The sequence below is a fragment of the Drosophila busckii genome, chromosome 3L (genome assembly GCF_011750605.1).
Source record: "Drosophila busckii strain San Diego stock center, stock number 13000-0081.31 chromosome 3L, ASM1175060v1, whole genome shotgun sequence".
Taxonomy (NCBI): domain Eukaryota; kingdom Metazoa; phylum Arthropoda; class Insecta; order Diptera; family Drosophilidae; genus Drosophila; species Drosophila busckii.
The window spans coordinates 14,251,691-14,267,506 of record NC_046606.1 but is presented as its reverse complement, the minus strand read 5'-3'; the positions used below and the strand labels follow the sequence as shown (position 1 = coordinate 14,267,506).

The 15,816-nt window shown below is 46.5% G+C and overlaps 6 protein-coding genes across 6 annotated transcripts; 2 read left to right on the top strand and 4 right to left on the bottom strand.

Moving 5' to 3' along the window:
* Positions 1–3: 3 nt before the first annotated feature.
* LOC108599479 (UPF0235 protein C15orf40 homolog) lies at positions 4–538 on the bottom strand. Its single transcript, XM_017986319.2, is given in 1 exon segment — positions 4–538. A coding segment is annotated over 1 exon segment (411 nt). The 5' UTR covers positions 440–538; the 3' UTR covers positions 4–28.
* A 271-nt stretch (positions 539–809) lies between these two features.
* LOC108600271 (stress-associated endoplasmic reticulum protein 2) lies at positions 810–1,919 on the bottom strand. The gene is made up of 3 exons (XM_017987730.2): positions 1,822–1,919; positions 1,661–1,764; positions 810–1,344 (listed from the first exon to the last, which is right to left on the bottom strand). Exons 2-3 carry the CDS (start codon positions 1,742–1,744, stop codon positions 1,234–1,236), a joined length of 195 nt encoding a protein of 64 aa, XP_017843219.1. The 5' UTR covers positions 1,745–1,764; positions 1,822–1,919; the 3' UTR covers positions 810–1,233.
* A 91-nt stretch (positions 1,920–2,010) lies between these two features.
* Positions 2,011–14,829, top strand: LOC117134619 (trafficking protein particle complex subunit 11). The gene is made up of 10 exons (XM_033293883.1): positions 2,011–3,227; positions 3,279–3,512; positions 3,575–4,009; positions 4,067–4,465; positions 4,528–4,950; positions 5,047–5,234; positions 13,082–13,581; positions 13,640–14,416; positions 14,475–14,618; positions 14,679–14,829. Exons 1-10 carry the CDS (start codon positions 2,476–2,478, stop codon positions 14,703–14,705), a joined length of 3,879 nt encoding a protein of 1,292 aa, XP_033149774.1. The 5' UTR covers positions 2,011–2,475; the 3' UTR covers positions 14,706–14,829.
* LOC117134808 (trypsin alpha) lies at positions 5,436–6,420 on the bottom strand. The gene has a single exon (XM_033293882.1). The coding sequence runs from the start codon at positions 6,301–6,303 to the stop codon at positions 5,527–5,529; it is 777 nt and encodes a 258-aa protein (XP_033149773.1). The 5' UTR covers positions 6,304–6,420; the 3' UTR covers positions 5,436–5,526.
* Positions 7,399–8,166, top strand: LOC108600270 (trypsin alpha-3). Its single transcript, XM_033293427.1, has one exon. The coding sequence runs from the start codon at positions 7,399–7,401 to the stop codon at positions 8,164–8,166; it is 768 nt and encodes a 255-aa protein (XP_033149318.1).
* LOC117134768 (trypsin beta-like) lies at positions 11,881–12,660 on the bottom strand. The gene has a single exon (XM_033293426.1). It carries the CDS (start codon positions 12,658–12,660, stop codon positions 11,881–11,883), a length of 780 nt encoding a protein of 259 aa, XP_033149317.1.
* Positions 14,830–15,816: the final 987 nt, after the last annotated feature.

The window sequence follows — 15,816 nt, the reverse complement described above, 5'->3', positions numbered from 1 at the left end:
ATGTTTTTGTTTAAATAAATATTTAGGGCTATGAATCGCACTCCTTGCGAAGCATCTCGTTGATGGTGTCCACGTTGGACACCCCTTTGCTTATGAGTATTATTTTGTTGCGGGAACGTGATCCTTTGTCTAAGGAAACATCACTTTTTCGCAGCCCCAGCACTTTTGACAGAAATTTCACTAGTTCTGCATTGGCTTCACCTTCACTAGGAGGCGCCGCTATTTGTACGCCAACTCCTTCAGCTCCAATGTCCGTAATGCCGTTTTGCTTGCTACCCGGCTTGGCCAGAATTTTAATCGCTATGTGGCGTTTTTCCAGTCACAGGCGTGTCAACGGCAAAGCCGGCGTTGCGGTAGCGCTGTTGTTTTTCTCCGCTTTACCTTTTCCTTTATTTTTCGACATAATTTGTAAATTGGCGCATGTAAAAATGCGTCGCATATCAGTCACAAATTAATGTCCAGAACTTTAAATAATAATACAAAACTAATTTCTATGCCATTTTAACTCAACAATCTTTGCAAACAGCTGATTTCATTTATAAGTCGCTCACACACGTCACGATAAATCGATAAATAATAAATTTATTTCTTTTTGTTAGCGATCTACATTTTTATCATAGTTTTAAAGCTTCACGTAAATTTATTAATATATTAACAAACTCTATTAAAAAATTTCGACATCGATAAGTCGATGAGTTGCTTTCTTGTCCACCAGGTTAAGCGCGATTGAGACAGATTCAAACACTTTTTGTTTGACAAGCAGTCGTGTAATTTCATTGGATTTAATATTTCAATAAAACAGTTAAGGCTTAGGTAAAAAAATTATCGTTTATATTTTTCATTGTTATTAGTTTCATCTAATCGTCGTCGTATCAAAGAACAACGCATCAACACATCTTTCACAATATTCTTGCAAAATGCAATTTATCTATTTGTGCCTTGGATACTGCACAATCAGCAATCAAGTAATGTATGTAAGTGCGCAGAGCGATTAGCAGGAATGATTTACATTATACAGGCGCACATATTGTTCAGTTTACAAGCTTAATTACAAAACATGGACTTGAAATTTGTTTGTTTGCGAAGAACTCAGTAGAACTCGGGAAATGGCTTAATATTTTGGAAAATTTTACAGATTGGTGTATAGTGTATGTATGTGTGCTGAGCTTTTAGCTTATATATGTTTGTTTGTGTGTATTTTTAAACTGTTGATATTGGATTAGCTGCCAACATTTACGCGGCCCGAATTGACTGGATGATCTGGAAAATTGCTGAGCCGCACACCACAAAGATAAACAGTGCCAAGAGCCAGGGTCCGACGGGATATTGTCCTTCTTTCGCTTTCTGGAAAATCCAAATATAAGAATTAGTTAAAGGAATGATCAACAGCAAAGAACTTAGTTCGATTCTAGAAGCAGCGATAACAACATCTGCGAACCATTGAGCACACACACACACACACACACACACATTTACATATGCGTTCACGCATACATTCACAGCAACAACAATAATAAAATCAATGTTGGCGTGGCACTTTTCCGAATTGACTTTAAATCTGGCTGACGCGTACACACGCTGTTATCTTTGTTATTGTTGTTGTTTTTGCTAATGCAAATGTATTTAAAACGTGCAAAATATAATATAATGAAAAACTCACCGATGATTTAGGTACATTGCCACGCATGGTCACATATTTGCTGGCCTTCTCGTTAGCTACGCGCATTCTCTGTGGTGGAGCCATTTTTATTTACTGTAGTTGCACTGCAATTCACAAAAGATGTAATTTATTGCTTTACTACAACCTGCTACAATTTTTACCTGTACTCAGCGAAAATAACAATACGAATGTGAAAGTACTCAAGTGCGGACACGTATAAAGAAACGAACAGTGCTGCTATTTTAGCAATTTTTTAGCTAAACTCGGAATTTTTTGAAATTTAAAAATAAAGCTAGAAATCTAGCCAACGATCAAACTAGTTTATGAGCAACAATTCTTTCGCGGCATGAGAGCTTAAGGATTTTCTGAAGGATTTTTCGAAGGCTTTCTGATGCTACTGTAAATGTAGTATATTCTCAATTTAAAACTGTTAAATTTTTGTTTATTTTTGGCTATTTAGCCATGCAAGGCAATAAGTACGAGCGAGATGCAAATAGCCAAACAAATTAACGTGTATTATCCGCAATAGTTGTGTTGCCGGATCATGCGTGGAGAGAGCTGCCAGACTACATACAGTCAACATAAAATATGTTGACAATCCTGAACAGAACAGCTGATAAGCTTACTGCATTTTCTGGGGCGGCGTTTATTTACATTTTATGTGGAATTTCTGTGTTTATTAAGGAGCCAATACTGACGCGTAGCCATAAATAAGTGGTACGCGAGTTTCAAGTGGAGTGATAGTGTGTGTCCATCTAAAGGGCAAGCTTAAGGCAGAGTTAGTTAAAAAGTGATTGGGAGGGGGGTTCAAAACAATGACGATTGATGTCACAACGCTGCCGTCAGAGCTACTCGTAGTCCCGCATCCGTTGATTGGCTTCTGTGGCCTGGATGTGGCGCGTCAGAGTGTACACAAGACCATTTGGGATGCGTTCAGCGGTAGCCTGCAACGTAAGCCAGCGGACAGGGAGCGAGATCGAGCGGCCGTGCAATACAAACTACTGCCAGCAAACTATGAGTTCCCAGTAGCCAAGCCGAAGCGAACCTCCTACGAGTGGTATCACCCCAAAGGCATACTCAAGCGCAATTGGATGTTGAAGCACCTGCATGTGCTCCCATCAGTGGTGGTGCTCTTCCAGGACATTGAATGGAACGACAGCCAGTGGACAGAGAAGCAAGTGCAATGTGCAGCCATAGTGCAGGCGCTTAAAAATGCGCTGCAGGAGCGCAATACGCGGCTGTGCTTAGTGCTGTTGCAGAAGTCGGCACCTCTACCTCCTGGTGAGGATATGCTTGCAGCGGAACGTGCTGCCAGCTTGACCTCAGCCTGTGGCATAACTAGCAAAATGTTGTTCATACTGCCGCACACGGAACACCTCATGGGCTATACACTGCGCTTGGAGTCTGCGTTCCTTGACATGGCACAGTCCTACTACGCACTCATGTCCAAGCGCATACGCACGCATCGTGATCAACTGACGGCGGCACATACGACGCTCAAGATACGCCATCAGTTCAAGCTAGGCTTTGTTGCCGAAATGCGACAGGACTTTAGCACGGCACAAAAGTAAGTAGAGTGTGATATGAACAGGAATAAAAATAAAAACCTTTTTGCCAGGCACTATTTTCAGGCTTACTCTAATAACCTGGATGAGATACGTATTAATGATGCCAACTGCTTGGAGATCAAAACTGTTGCTGGCTTTCTCAACTACAAGCTATGTCGGCTGATGTTTAAGCTCAAGACACCGCGAGATGCAATCAAACAGTTTATTATACACATAGAAAAGTTCAAGACGCGTGTGGGTTTCAAGGATCTAGCCTTTGAGCATCATGCCTGGCTTAGCACGCAGTAAGCGCGACTACCTGAAACTAAAATAGCAAACTCATTAATTGTTTTTATTACGTTTGCAGACACGCCGTCTTTGGGGAACTCTTTTATGAAGCTATAAAGAACGGCTTACCTGCGCTGCAAACTCAGCATCCTGGCATTTATTTCCAGAAGGCAGCAGAGTACGTAATTAAGCGGCGACAGGCGGCCAAGGAGTCCTACGAAACACAGCTGAGTGCAAATAATGGCGCTAATGCGGAGTCAACAGCCGCCAACTTGTATACGGAGTTCTTTGGAGTACGCGCAGTCAAAACAGGCGATCCTCTGGCCGAGCAGCAGGCAAATATGCTGCTCAGCGAGCTGGAGCGCAACTTCAATTACTCTGCGAGCATTATAGCACTGCTGGGCCAGGCTATGGCGCAGTTTAAGATTTACAAGTGTCTAAGGTTTCGCAAAAAGCTGGCCATAGATATGGCCGAGGAGTATCTGCAAAGTGGCGATCATGCCAAGGCTCTAACGTAAGCACCATGCAATGTTCTATAAGTTCAACACACTAATTGCTACGCACATTACAGTTTATACTCGCTTATGCTGCCAGACTATCGCCAGGAGCAATGGTCGACTATTTTTAGCGATGTGCTGCTTAAGACATTACGCTGTGCGCTGCTCTCCGCTTCCGTGGCCGACTACATAGCCTGCAGCATTGAAGCGCTGGCGCTGCGTCATCAGGGCGAACAAAAGGAGCGTGTGCTGTTGCTGGAGAATCTCTGGCAAGTGTTCCAGTGTGTGCCGCCGTTGCCAAAGGCGCAGCTGACGCCCGAAGTGCAAGCGCTTTGGAGTAGCTCGCTGGCCAGCGTCAAGTCGCCCATACCAATCGACTTGGACAAGATTAATGGCGTGCTACAGCTATGCGCTAGCTTTCAACAGCTGCAGGTGAACAACAATGATGTATTGCAGCTGCAACTTATAGTGCGGTAGGTTAAAATTCCTTGTTATCCATGTATAAATGAAACTAAAGGCTCGCTCTCTTTTTTAGCGTGCTAACAGATGTGCCGCTGCGCATACGCGGCTTTCAAGTGTTACTCGCTGACGTGGCTAATCCGCAACAGACCTACAAGCTGGAGGCGCTGAAGTACACCTGCTTTGCTAATCTGCTGGAGCTGCGCAAGCAGCAACAACAAACACAACCGCAGCAGCAACAGCTTCAGCTTTACGAAAAGAACATGCGCTTGGAGCCGGACTGCTATTATCAACTGTTCTGCAGCACAGAAGCTTCGCAGTTCAATGAGAACACGCAGCTTAGCATTATGCGCCTGGAGGCGCTTATGGGCACGGATCAATTGGGCGCAGTGCTCAGCTGCAGCGCCAACTTTGCACGCTCGCCGTTTCGCCATCACACGCGCACTCGCGATCTGGACGACAATCTGTCGATAAATCCCATTTGCTATATTGCGCCCACGTAGGTTAAAACGCTTCGTATCGGAAGCTTGTTCTTTAAACTAACGTGCGCCCACTAAACGCTTCACTGCATCTTTTTTTTGTTTTTGTTTTGCAGCTTCCATTTGAGCACGCAAACGAACCTTGGCCATGGCGTGCCGGACACAGCAACTACAACTACAACAACAACAACGATGCTGGTCAACGAGTACTACCCGGTAGTGACCACCATTAGCAATATGTACAATGTTTATCTGCAGAACGTCTGTGTGCACATCAGTGTGCCCATGGAGCTCAGAAATAGCGGTGAGTGCCAAGTTTATTTATTATTACACTAACATTAGAAATTTTATTGCTAAATGCACATAAGTTAAGATCGACAGTCTTAAATTTTATTATCTTAATATAATTAATTAGTTAAAACAAAGAAGACAATTGTTATTTAGCAAAATGACTTCTAGACAATTATTATTTTTATATATTTCATACAAAATTTGTTGAGCTATATTAAGTTATAAAATTTGGTAGTATATTAACTTTGGGTTCGTCCATAGACTTAGTTATAAAAATACTTGTTTGTTTTCGCCCAGTGTATAAACTATAAAGCTAAAGCCTTATCGATAAAACTACGCACAGTTTTGACATTTGTGTAAACGCCTGGGGAATTGCGACGAGCGCAACCCACGCCCCAGGACACAATGCCGCAGAGCTGTTGCTGATAGACAGCCGGTCCGCCGGAGTCGCCATCGCAGGCATCCTTGCCGCCCGATGCGGCGGCGCAGAACATGGTGCTGGTGATGGTGCCACGCATTCTGTACTGACTAATGCAATTCTTGCGCGCCACGAGATTTACCTCCACGCTGCGCACATGCTGGGAGACGGGCTTGGCGAATTCTGTAAGCTGACCCCAGCCGGAGACTCTGATGAGCTCGCCCGCTTTGAGGCTGACATTGCAGAGTGGAATGGTGGCAATGTTGTTGCCCTGAAGCGGCGTCTTCAGCTTGAGCACGGCCACATCTGAGTGCAGCGTGCGCGTGTTGTAAGCCTTGGGCACATACACCTTGGCCACGCCGCTACGCATGCCAGTTTGGCTCGAGAGCAGCGTGGCACCGGCCACCACCTGCAGTCGACCGGCGGACACGCCCTTTACGCAGTGGGCGGCCGTAAGCACATGCGAGGGTGAGATCAGGCTGCCGCCACAAATGAAGGCTCCGTTGTTGCGTAGATTCACCAAATAGGGCACGCTGCTTATGTCCACTGGCACGCCGCCCACGATGCGAGCGCTTGGCACGTTGCTGGCCGGGATTGCGGCTATGGGCGGTATTAGTGGCTGTAGTATGAGCAGCAGCAGCAGCAGCAGCGCCCTCCTCTGCATTGATTACCAACTAGCAGCACGCATGGTTTCCAAATATTTGCTCTGACCAAAAAAGTTTCCGTGCCGTTCAAACTGAACAAACATTAACTCTCGTAAGCCATAAACTACGTTTCGAATAACTCCGGCTCGCGACACTGTTTACGCTCGCTTTATATTTACTTTAGCTTTGCCGTTAGAGAGGAAATTGAAATAATCATAGCATTAAAACATTACATACGACTATTGTGCACATAATAATTATTATTTTAATATGGCATTTTGTTGTTTTTATCGCTGATCAACAAATCTAGACATTATACACACACATGCGCATACACACACACATTTATTTTTGCGAGCAATGAACGATCTTGATTTGGGCCGTTGCTGTGACCCTGTATTAATTAGAAACACACTCGTCTATAGCTTTCATCGCTTGATTTATAAGCCATGCCGATATATAGCATAGGCTAAAATACAATTTTATGGCGCATCATCATGCAAACAGTTAAAATATATAATAAATATTTTATTTTTGATAGCAGTGTAAATTTATTGTAATCTTAATGAGCTAAGATTGATTAGTTAAATAAGTGGATAGTTTGCATGGGAGACCAAAGCTTAAGCGAAAATATATATAAAATAAAAAGCTGAAGTTGTAAAGCGGAGATAATGTATGATCCGTCCCTCTGTCCCTCACTGATTAGATATAAGTGAAGAGTTTCCACTGGAGACCAAAGCTTAAGCTGCACTAACAACTGAAAAACGGAGATAATGTATAATCCTTCACCCTGCCCCTAACTGATTAGATAGATTAGATAAATAAGTGAAGAGTTCTAAAGCTTAAGCTTCAGCTAAGCGCAAATTTCGAAGCTGAACTGAAGCTGTCAATGAAAAGTGACCCTTTCTCTGCTGCTTTCTGTAACTCTATTATATAGTCCGCTTTTGACTTATATAGTCCGTACTCCAATATTTGTAAAGCAGTCAGTTTGAGCTTCATATAGCAATGCCAATGCAATTGCAAACTTAAAGACTTTAATTGGCATATCGTGACTTTATTCAGACTAAACATACTTAGTTTAATGATAGTTTGTTCAATCAAAGCTGCAGTCAGTCATGACTTTGGTGTGGTTGCTTTGGTGTGGCTTGCTGCGTCTGCTGTCAGTACATGGCTTGGGCTTTGCCACACGCATTGTGGGTGGCGAGGAGACGAGCATTGAGCACGTGCCCTACCAGGTGTATCTGCGTGAACGGGGCGACTTTATCTGCGGTGGCTCGCTGCTCAGCGTTAGCTTTGTGCTCAGTGCGGCGCATTGTGTCTACGGCGCCAAGCCGCAGGATTACAGCGTCCATGCGGGCGCCAGTCGTCTGGAGCAGCCGGCGGCGGTGGTGCGCAATGTAGCGCAGTTTCATATCGCCAGCAATTATAATTCGCGCAACTTTGATATGGATGTGGCGCTGCTGCAGCTGGCGCAGCCCATGGAACTGCTGCCAGGTCGTGTGGTCAGCATAGCGCTCTGCCGGCGGCCACCGCCCAGCAATACTTATGTGCGCATCAGCGGCTGGGGCGTTACCCAGGAGCAGAATCGCGAGCCGGCGGCTCAGGTGCGCACTGCGCTGGTGCGCGTCTTGTCCAGAACTGAGTGCCAGTTGGCTTATGCTGGCCAGGCACAGCTCAGCGACTCCATGCTCTGTGCCGCAGTGCGTGGCATTAGGGATTCATGCTCAGGCGATTCCGGCGGTCCTTTGGTGTATCGTGGGCAGGTCTGTGGCATTGTCTCCTGGGGATTTGGCTGCGCCCGAGCAGCTTATCCGGGTGTCTACACGAGCGTGGCCAGCGAGCGTGTGCAGCGGTTTATTGCGCAGACTTTGGGCCACTCCTAAGTCTCAAGTTGAGTTAATTAAAATAAGTGAGCAGCCGACTTTTGAGTTAGTTTAATAAACAAACCCAGCAATAAATAAATTAAGCTAAAGTTTAAACAACTGTGCAAATGTTTAGCTTGTTGTAGCTTTGCTCTGATTTGTTTACAACTTCATATAAAAGCGCTTAGCCCAGTGCTCCAATTAGCATTAGTTCCCCATTGCCTGTTGTCGTCATGTTTTGCTTTCTGCTACTACTGCAGCTAATCCTGGCCAGCGCTCAGCTGCAGCAAACAGAGTTGGTACAGCCACGCATCATCGGTGGTCATATGATCAGCATAGAGCAAGTCAAGTACTTGATGCAGGTGGTGACGCCGGATTCCTTTTGCGGCGGCTCCCTGATTGGCTCACGTTGGGTGCTGACAGCGGCGCACTGCGTCCATCAGAACAGCGCTGCTCAGCTGCGTGTGCTTGGCGGCAGCTCGGTGCAGTCCTCACAGCAGGCCATCACACGCCTGGTCAATCTGGTGGTCATACCCATTAACTTTAGCATCAAGTCCATGCACATGGATGTGGCGCTGCTGCGACTCAACAATCCCATCAATAGCAATCAGGTGCAGATCATTGGCTTGGCCACTTGGCCTGTGCCGCCGGGCAGACTGGTGCGCGTCTCGGGCTGGGGCTCAGTGACTCCCAGCTCGGATCAGACGGTGCGCCGCGTGCACAGCGTGGTCATGCCCATGTGGTCCGACAACAAGTGCATTGCTGCCTATCGCGGCAAGCAGTATATAACCAGGTCCATGGTCTGCGCCAGCGAACCCTTCAAGCGTGACTCCTGCGAGGGTGACTCGGGCGGTCCCTTGGTCTATCGCGGCGAGCTGGCGGGCATTGTATCCTTTGGCTTTGATTGCGCCAGCCGCTTGCCGGGCGTCTACACCAGCGTGCCGGCTGTCAGATCTTGGATACTGGACATGATTGCGCTGTATTCCTAGGACAGTTTAGCTTAACTTAGCATAGTTACAATTAAAGTACAACGTGTAAGCTGAAGCTTCTATCGCTGCGGATTTATTCAGATTTCTAGCAATGCTGTCTTACAAACTGGCGTAGGTACCAGGTCATCTGGTCGCTGCTCAAGCGCGTATAGACACCGGGCAGGCCGCTGCCGCAGCCCTCGCCCCAGGACACAATGCCCACAATGCGTCCGTTGTGCAGCACAGGACCACCAGAGTCGCCTGGACAGGCGTCTGTGGCATTGGCGCCGAGAGCGCAAAACATATTCTCAGTTAATTTCGACACCTGACCAATGGTCTGCTGGCATTGCTTGGGCGGCTGCAGCTGCACCTGCGCCGACTGCAAACATTGATTCGGGTTGTGCGGCCCACTGTTTATCATGCCCCAGCCCAGTAGGGTGAGATTCGCCCGCGGCTTCAGCTCGTTGTAGTCAATGCTTATGCTGCGCATGCTTGAGTTGCGCTTGCCAAGATCAAACGCTTTTCGCAGCCTTAGGACAGCCAGATCCTTATTCAGAAATAAATTCTTATCAAAGTTGGGTGGTATGACCACATAACTGGCCTGACGCACTTGCGCCGGCGCATCGCGCAGACACTGCTGCTGCGTATACACGAAGAGATTATGCACCGGCTTCCTCTGCAGACAATGCGCAGCGGTGAGCACACAACTTGGTGAGATGATGGCACCACCACATTTAAAGTCGCTGCCGTGTCGCAGAGTCACCATAAAGCCATAATCCTTAATAGATGCCGTTTGGCCATTGTAGATTTTGCCTTGTGGCTCTTTGCTGGCAGCCAGAATGGGCTGAATTGGCAATAGCCAGGCCAAGAGCGACAGTAGCAGCAACAACAACATTGTTTAACGTTTGCGCTTAGAAGAAGCCAGCACTTGATAATCTGTTGAGCTTTTATAGTCTGCAGCTCTGCAAATTCCTTAGTTAATTGTGTTAAGATAAGCTGCGTGCTATGTCTGTGATGTAAGCTAAGCAAAAAATTCAAACTAAAATATGGAGCAATTAAGGTCTTGGAAATAAGTTTACATTTTTTCTTAAGCCTGCTTATTTCACATTTAGCGCATAGAAATGCAACGATAAGGAATCTGACACTTTAATAATGCAATATTAGGAATAGTCAATATTGTTGATATTGTTAAAAGTCAACGAAAATTAAATCAGTCAAGAAATGTAATTGATAACTTCTTATTGAACACTTAAAATAGTGGAGTCTTTATTCATTATTCCCTTGATTAAGTTAAAATCAAGCTTAGACATTAGGTAATGTTGTCTCTTCCCCAAGTTTTTCCTTAGCGCTTCGCAACTCCGCATAGATTTTGTAGTAATTTTATTTGTTGCACGTCTTTAACTGTTAGCTGCTCTAATTCTATTGATCCATGGTCTTAATCTTGGCGCATTTGTGTATACACCCGGATATCTTGGTCTGGCACAGCCAACGCCAAAGGACACAATGCCGACGAGGCGTCCATTTTGCACAGCAGGACCACCGGAGTCACCGCTGCAAGTGTCGCGATTCCTGGCCTGGGCACAGAACATGTATGGAGTAATTGTGGCTGAGTTCGCGTACTGCTGCTGGCAGTAATCTTGTCGGACGACGCGTAGTGTAACTACATGCAAACGTCTCACGGGGTTGCCGCCCTCGCGGAGCGCTCCCCAGCCGCCAAATCGCACACGCGTCTGTGGACGTGGCCTGCGTCGCGCCAAGGATATGGTGTCTATGTTGTTGCCCGTCAGGGAAGCGTTTAATCTCAGCAGTGCTGCGTCCATGTTCATGCGTCGAGAGGTGTACCTAGGAGCAATAAATATATCGCTCACCCCGCGCCGCACGCCCGCTGTGCCGTTCTGTATGGGAGTGCCGGCAACAATGGTGAGCGCAGAGGGAGCCACGCCTCTGACGCAGTGCGCGGCAGTCAACACCCAGCGGCGAAAGATAAGCGAGCCACCACAAAGCGTGTTGGCGCCATTGTGCACCTGCACCAGATACGGCATTGATGAAATGGGTGCAGTGTTGCCGCCAGTGATGCGCGCCTGCACCGAGTTGTTGACTATTCTGGCGGAGGGTCTGGCTCGCGAACGATTGCGTAAGCTGCGCCTGCTGGCACGTCCAACGCGTCCATTGTTGCGTCGCCGCTGTCTGCCTCGAGCCAGACGTCGTGTTGTGGCAGCTCCATTGCGTCTTATGATGCGATTGCCATTGTTGTTGACTGTTTGCAATCTGTTTGCTCTAAAGCCCACTCGGGCCAAACTGTTGCTGCGCCGTCTTGCCTGTGCGGAAGTCTGCTCCAGCAGCACGATCAACAGCAGCAGTGCCAATAGATAGAAGCCAACACCACGCATCTTTGTCTCAAACTGTTTCTCCAGCTTAGCTGGGCCATGGCTTTTATGCCTCCATGGCGAAATTTTAGCAAAAGCACAACTGTGTAAATAGCCAAGGCTTTGAACCGCATTTGGACCTTGTGCCAAAGTTGATGACGCAGTTACCCCAAGAAGAATGCTGAACATTTTCTATTTTTAAGCCAACAATTGGCAAATATTTGAATATGTTTGGCGTACAAGAAATCATTCCAGAGTTTGGGAAACAATTATTATGAAACAAAGGTTAGGCTAACAAATGGCCAAAAATCAAATGCGAATTTGGCAATACTCTAACTTAGCAAATTCTATGATATATATTTAAAACTTAAATTACTTAAAGACTAAAAAACACTTAAGGCTTAGTAGCAATATTTATCCATATTGTTGGCTATCCACTCGTAAAGATGCGCCACACTGGTGTACACACCGGGACTTTCCGGACGAGCACACAGATTCGCCTTGCCCCAGGACACAACGCCCACTAACTGGCCGGCAGCATTGACCGCCGGTCCACCGGAGTCAGCATCGCAAGCATCTTTAATGCCCGGCACGCTGGCGCAGTACATGCTCTGGGTGATGTTTCTGTAGCCCGCATACAGACGCTGGCAGCCATGCTGACTGAGCACCTGCACCTGCACACTGCGCAGCTGATTGGGCAACTGAGTGCTCTGCTCGTGAGTGAGGCCCCAGCCAGAGACGCGCACATAGCTGCCGGGCCGAGGAGCCTCGCGTGCTAGGCTTATGGGCGCCACTTCCGGCGCCTGCAGCGGATTCTGCAGCTGCAGCAAGGCCACATCATTGTCCAATGTCAAAGGATTATATTTGGCCGGCAGCAGAATCTTGCTGACAACGCGTGCATTGCGCATATCCCGCAGATAAGTGACTCCACCACGCACTACATAATCCGAGGGATTCTCTGCGGCGCCATTCACCAGACAGTGGGCAGCGGTGAGCACACAGCGTGGAGTCACCAGCGAGCCACCGCAACGAAACTCACCACGACGACGTATATTCACCATGTGAGGCTGTTGCTCCACATCAATGCGCTGGCCACCCACCACGCGTGCAGTTCTCGTCCTAAACTCGCCGGCTGCATGCACTTCTATTGTTAGCAGCCATAGATATAGTGCCAAGCGCATTGTTAGCTTCTCTATTGTGTCCCACAACAGCGACTGACGCACGCGCGCCTACTCCAACTATTTATATAAACTGCAAGTGCGTAGTGGGGAAAAACCTGCCACTTGCGGCCATCAATCCAAGCCAATCCCATTGTTACTTACCATACTCAACTAAATGCTTCATGTGACATTACAATCAAAAATCTAACTATAGCATAGAGGGAGCCGAAACAGCTGTGATCAATGCCAGCTGTGTTTACAGTTAACATTGAACTTGTTCTAAGTGGATTGCATGTGTTTCAAGTGGATTGCATTTGACTTGTAATCCACACGTGTTTAACTCCACATGCAAGTTTCATTTGTTTTGCTAATTAAAAGTGCATGTTGTGCAAATTTAATTATTTTACTTACAAAAATATTTATTTATTTCATCTACTTGCAGTTTTCCTGACCACAGACGTAACATCAGGCCGTCAAAAGCTGCACTCCCAAATCCAAATCGACGTGGGCGAGCTGTCGGCGCAGAGCAGCAACAATGCCACCTACTACATCTTCAGCTTGCTGGAGACGGAAATCAAGCTGCAGCAGCGTCTTAGCTATACGCTTGATGTGGAGCGCAGTGCGGCAACGGCCAACGCCAGCGTTTTGGAGTCAAACAGCGCCGAGACTACGCCGGAGCATGTGAAGCCAGTGCTGGGCAGCAGTCTAGCGGCTATATCGCCAGTGCAGATCGAGTATCTGGACGAGACGCGTGTGCGCAAATCGCGCGAGGATAGCCTGACGCTCAGCTGTGCCGGCGACTTTAAGTTTCAGGCCAGATTCTATACGCTGAATCGTCGGCCCTTAAGTCAAATTTATCGTGGTGAGAATTTTCTGCTGCGCGCCAACATGGAGGTGCTGGCCAAGGAGCAACTAGAGATACTCGACAGTTACTTTATATGTGTAAGTACTCAATCATATGCGCAACTAGTTCATGCTAATGTTTTTCACCACGCGACAGGATCACAATCTGGTGCAATCCAACTACAGCTTCAAGCGCAAAAAGTACAGCAATAAATATTGCGCTGGCGATCAGCTGGAGAATGTTATAGTGCTGCGCACAAATGCCACGTTGCAGGATTGGCTGACGCCACGTGATATGGAGCGCACCAAGCTTAATGATAACAAATTTATTAGTCGCCTCACTCCAGCGCCGCCCGCTGTGTTAGAGTCTATTAGCCCTGCACCCAATGCCAACAAAGCGCAGGCAACCAAGCTGCCCAATACGTTAACCATTATCAACAATAATAACTTGATGAGCAGTTCGCTGCAGTCAGAGGACGGCAAGCTAGAGGAGTCTAATAACGCTTTGGATGCGCCCAAGAGCATGCGCGTTGTCTTTAACAAAGCGCTGGAGGCGGTGCAGGCCACAGGACACTGTCGCGGCTTCATCAAAGGAGCTTATACTTTGGCAGCAACAGTCAATGCCAGCTCTCCCACATTTGGCGTCTTTTGCATACGCTGGCGTCGCGCTGGCGTTAAGGACGAAAATGAATCCAAGTTTATTATTAGCGGCTTGCATATAACAGAGCCGCCACTCAATATTTACTGCACAATTGAGGAAAAGATGTTTGTCAAAATGCCCATGGCCTTCAAGGTGGTGCTTAAGAATCCCACGCCACATGTGCTGCATCTCATTGCCACGCTGGCCATAAGCAATACAGATAATTTTATCTGCTCGGGACACAAGCAGGTGCGTAAACTACACTTGGAACAACATAATTTGCTTGTTGATGTTGCTGCCATTGCTTTGGCTTTGATTTGCTTTTGCGAGCAGCAGCTGCAACTACTACTAGTCTAAACTGCAGGTGGGCTGGCAGGAGCTGCCTGTGCTTACGCTGGAGTACAATACGAAGGCGGATCCGCAGAAGAATGACAGTCAGAACGCGCTGCTCGATGAGTTGGTGCAACGCGCGCTGCCCAAACGCGTCTTTGTGCTGGTAATTGTGGCAACAAATTGTAAATCTTTTCCATTGCTAATGCTTTGTTTTTGCTTGCAGCCCCCACTCAAGCAGCAGTCCAAGTAGCTGACATTATTTCCTGCGTAGTTTAAGTGTTTGAAAGTCTTAAAAGTAACATACATATATTGTGTTATATAAAATTTAAAATAATGCTAGTACGCTTTATTCCAATCCAACTCTTTAAAGTTAAACAACAAATAAAATAAATGTATTTAAAAAGACAGCAATAAATTAAATTCCAAATTGCCTCATTTTCTGCTAATATATTAAATAAATAATAAATATTTTACTCAAGAACAAAGAACTAAAAAAAGACCTAAATTCATTTGCATAAACACTATGGTGATGGCGACAACAATCAAACGAAGAAAGCCCAAATTCTAACTTTTGGCTCAACAACTAGTTTTGAATTCCCGAAGAAAGGAAAAGTATGAGGAGCCAAATAATGGTCTCACAAAAAGTAAGTTGCGCTTAAAACAATGATCATCAACTGGTACCAAACAGCAACACTCACCGTTGTTGGTAAGCACAAAGTCCAGCAACATATGTACGTTGTTGTTGCAAACTAACCAACCAGCAGCATTTACCGTTGTTGCTAAGCGCAAAGACCATCAGCATTCATTGTTGTTGCGGACTTGCCAGCCAGCAACATTTACAGTTGTTGCTAGGCACGAAGCCCAACAACAATGCCGTTACATAGACATCAGAAAAGAACCGCTACGTTACTATATAACGGCGAGCGCAAGCAGGAACAAGGGTCAGTCCATACGTGAAACTGTCCGCAGCAAGAGCTAAGGATCGAGGCCACAGATCAAGATAGAAGCAAGTCAAGTAACAAGTAAGGTGAAAGGGTCAGGTGAACAATTAACACAGTCCAGCGTGTAATCCGTTTTATACAAGCAATCTGGTGTAATCCTAGCGACCTAGAGTGTAATCCTTGTTGTGCAAACAACCTGGTGTAATCCTAGCAAACTAGAGTGTAATCCTTATTGTATAAAGTCTGGTGTAATCCTGGTAATTAATTGTTCTTATCAAAGCAGCGTGTAGCAGCGTGTATGACCTACTAGAGTGTAAACCTTATATGTTAAGGCGTAATCCTAGTAGGCCAGTAATCCTGCGCAATCCTGTGGCGAACTGATCGCAAACCAAACTAATCACTTAACATGGCCCCGCCAGC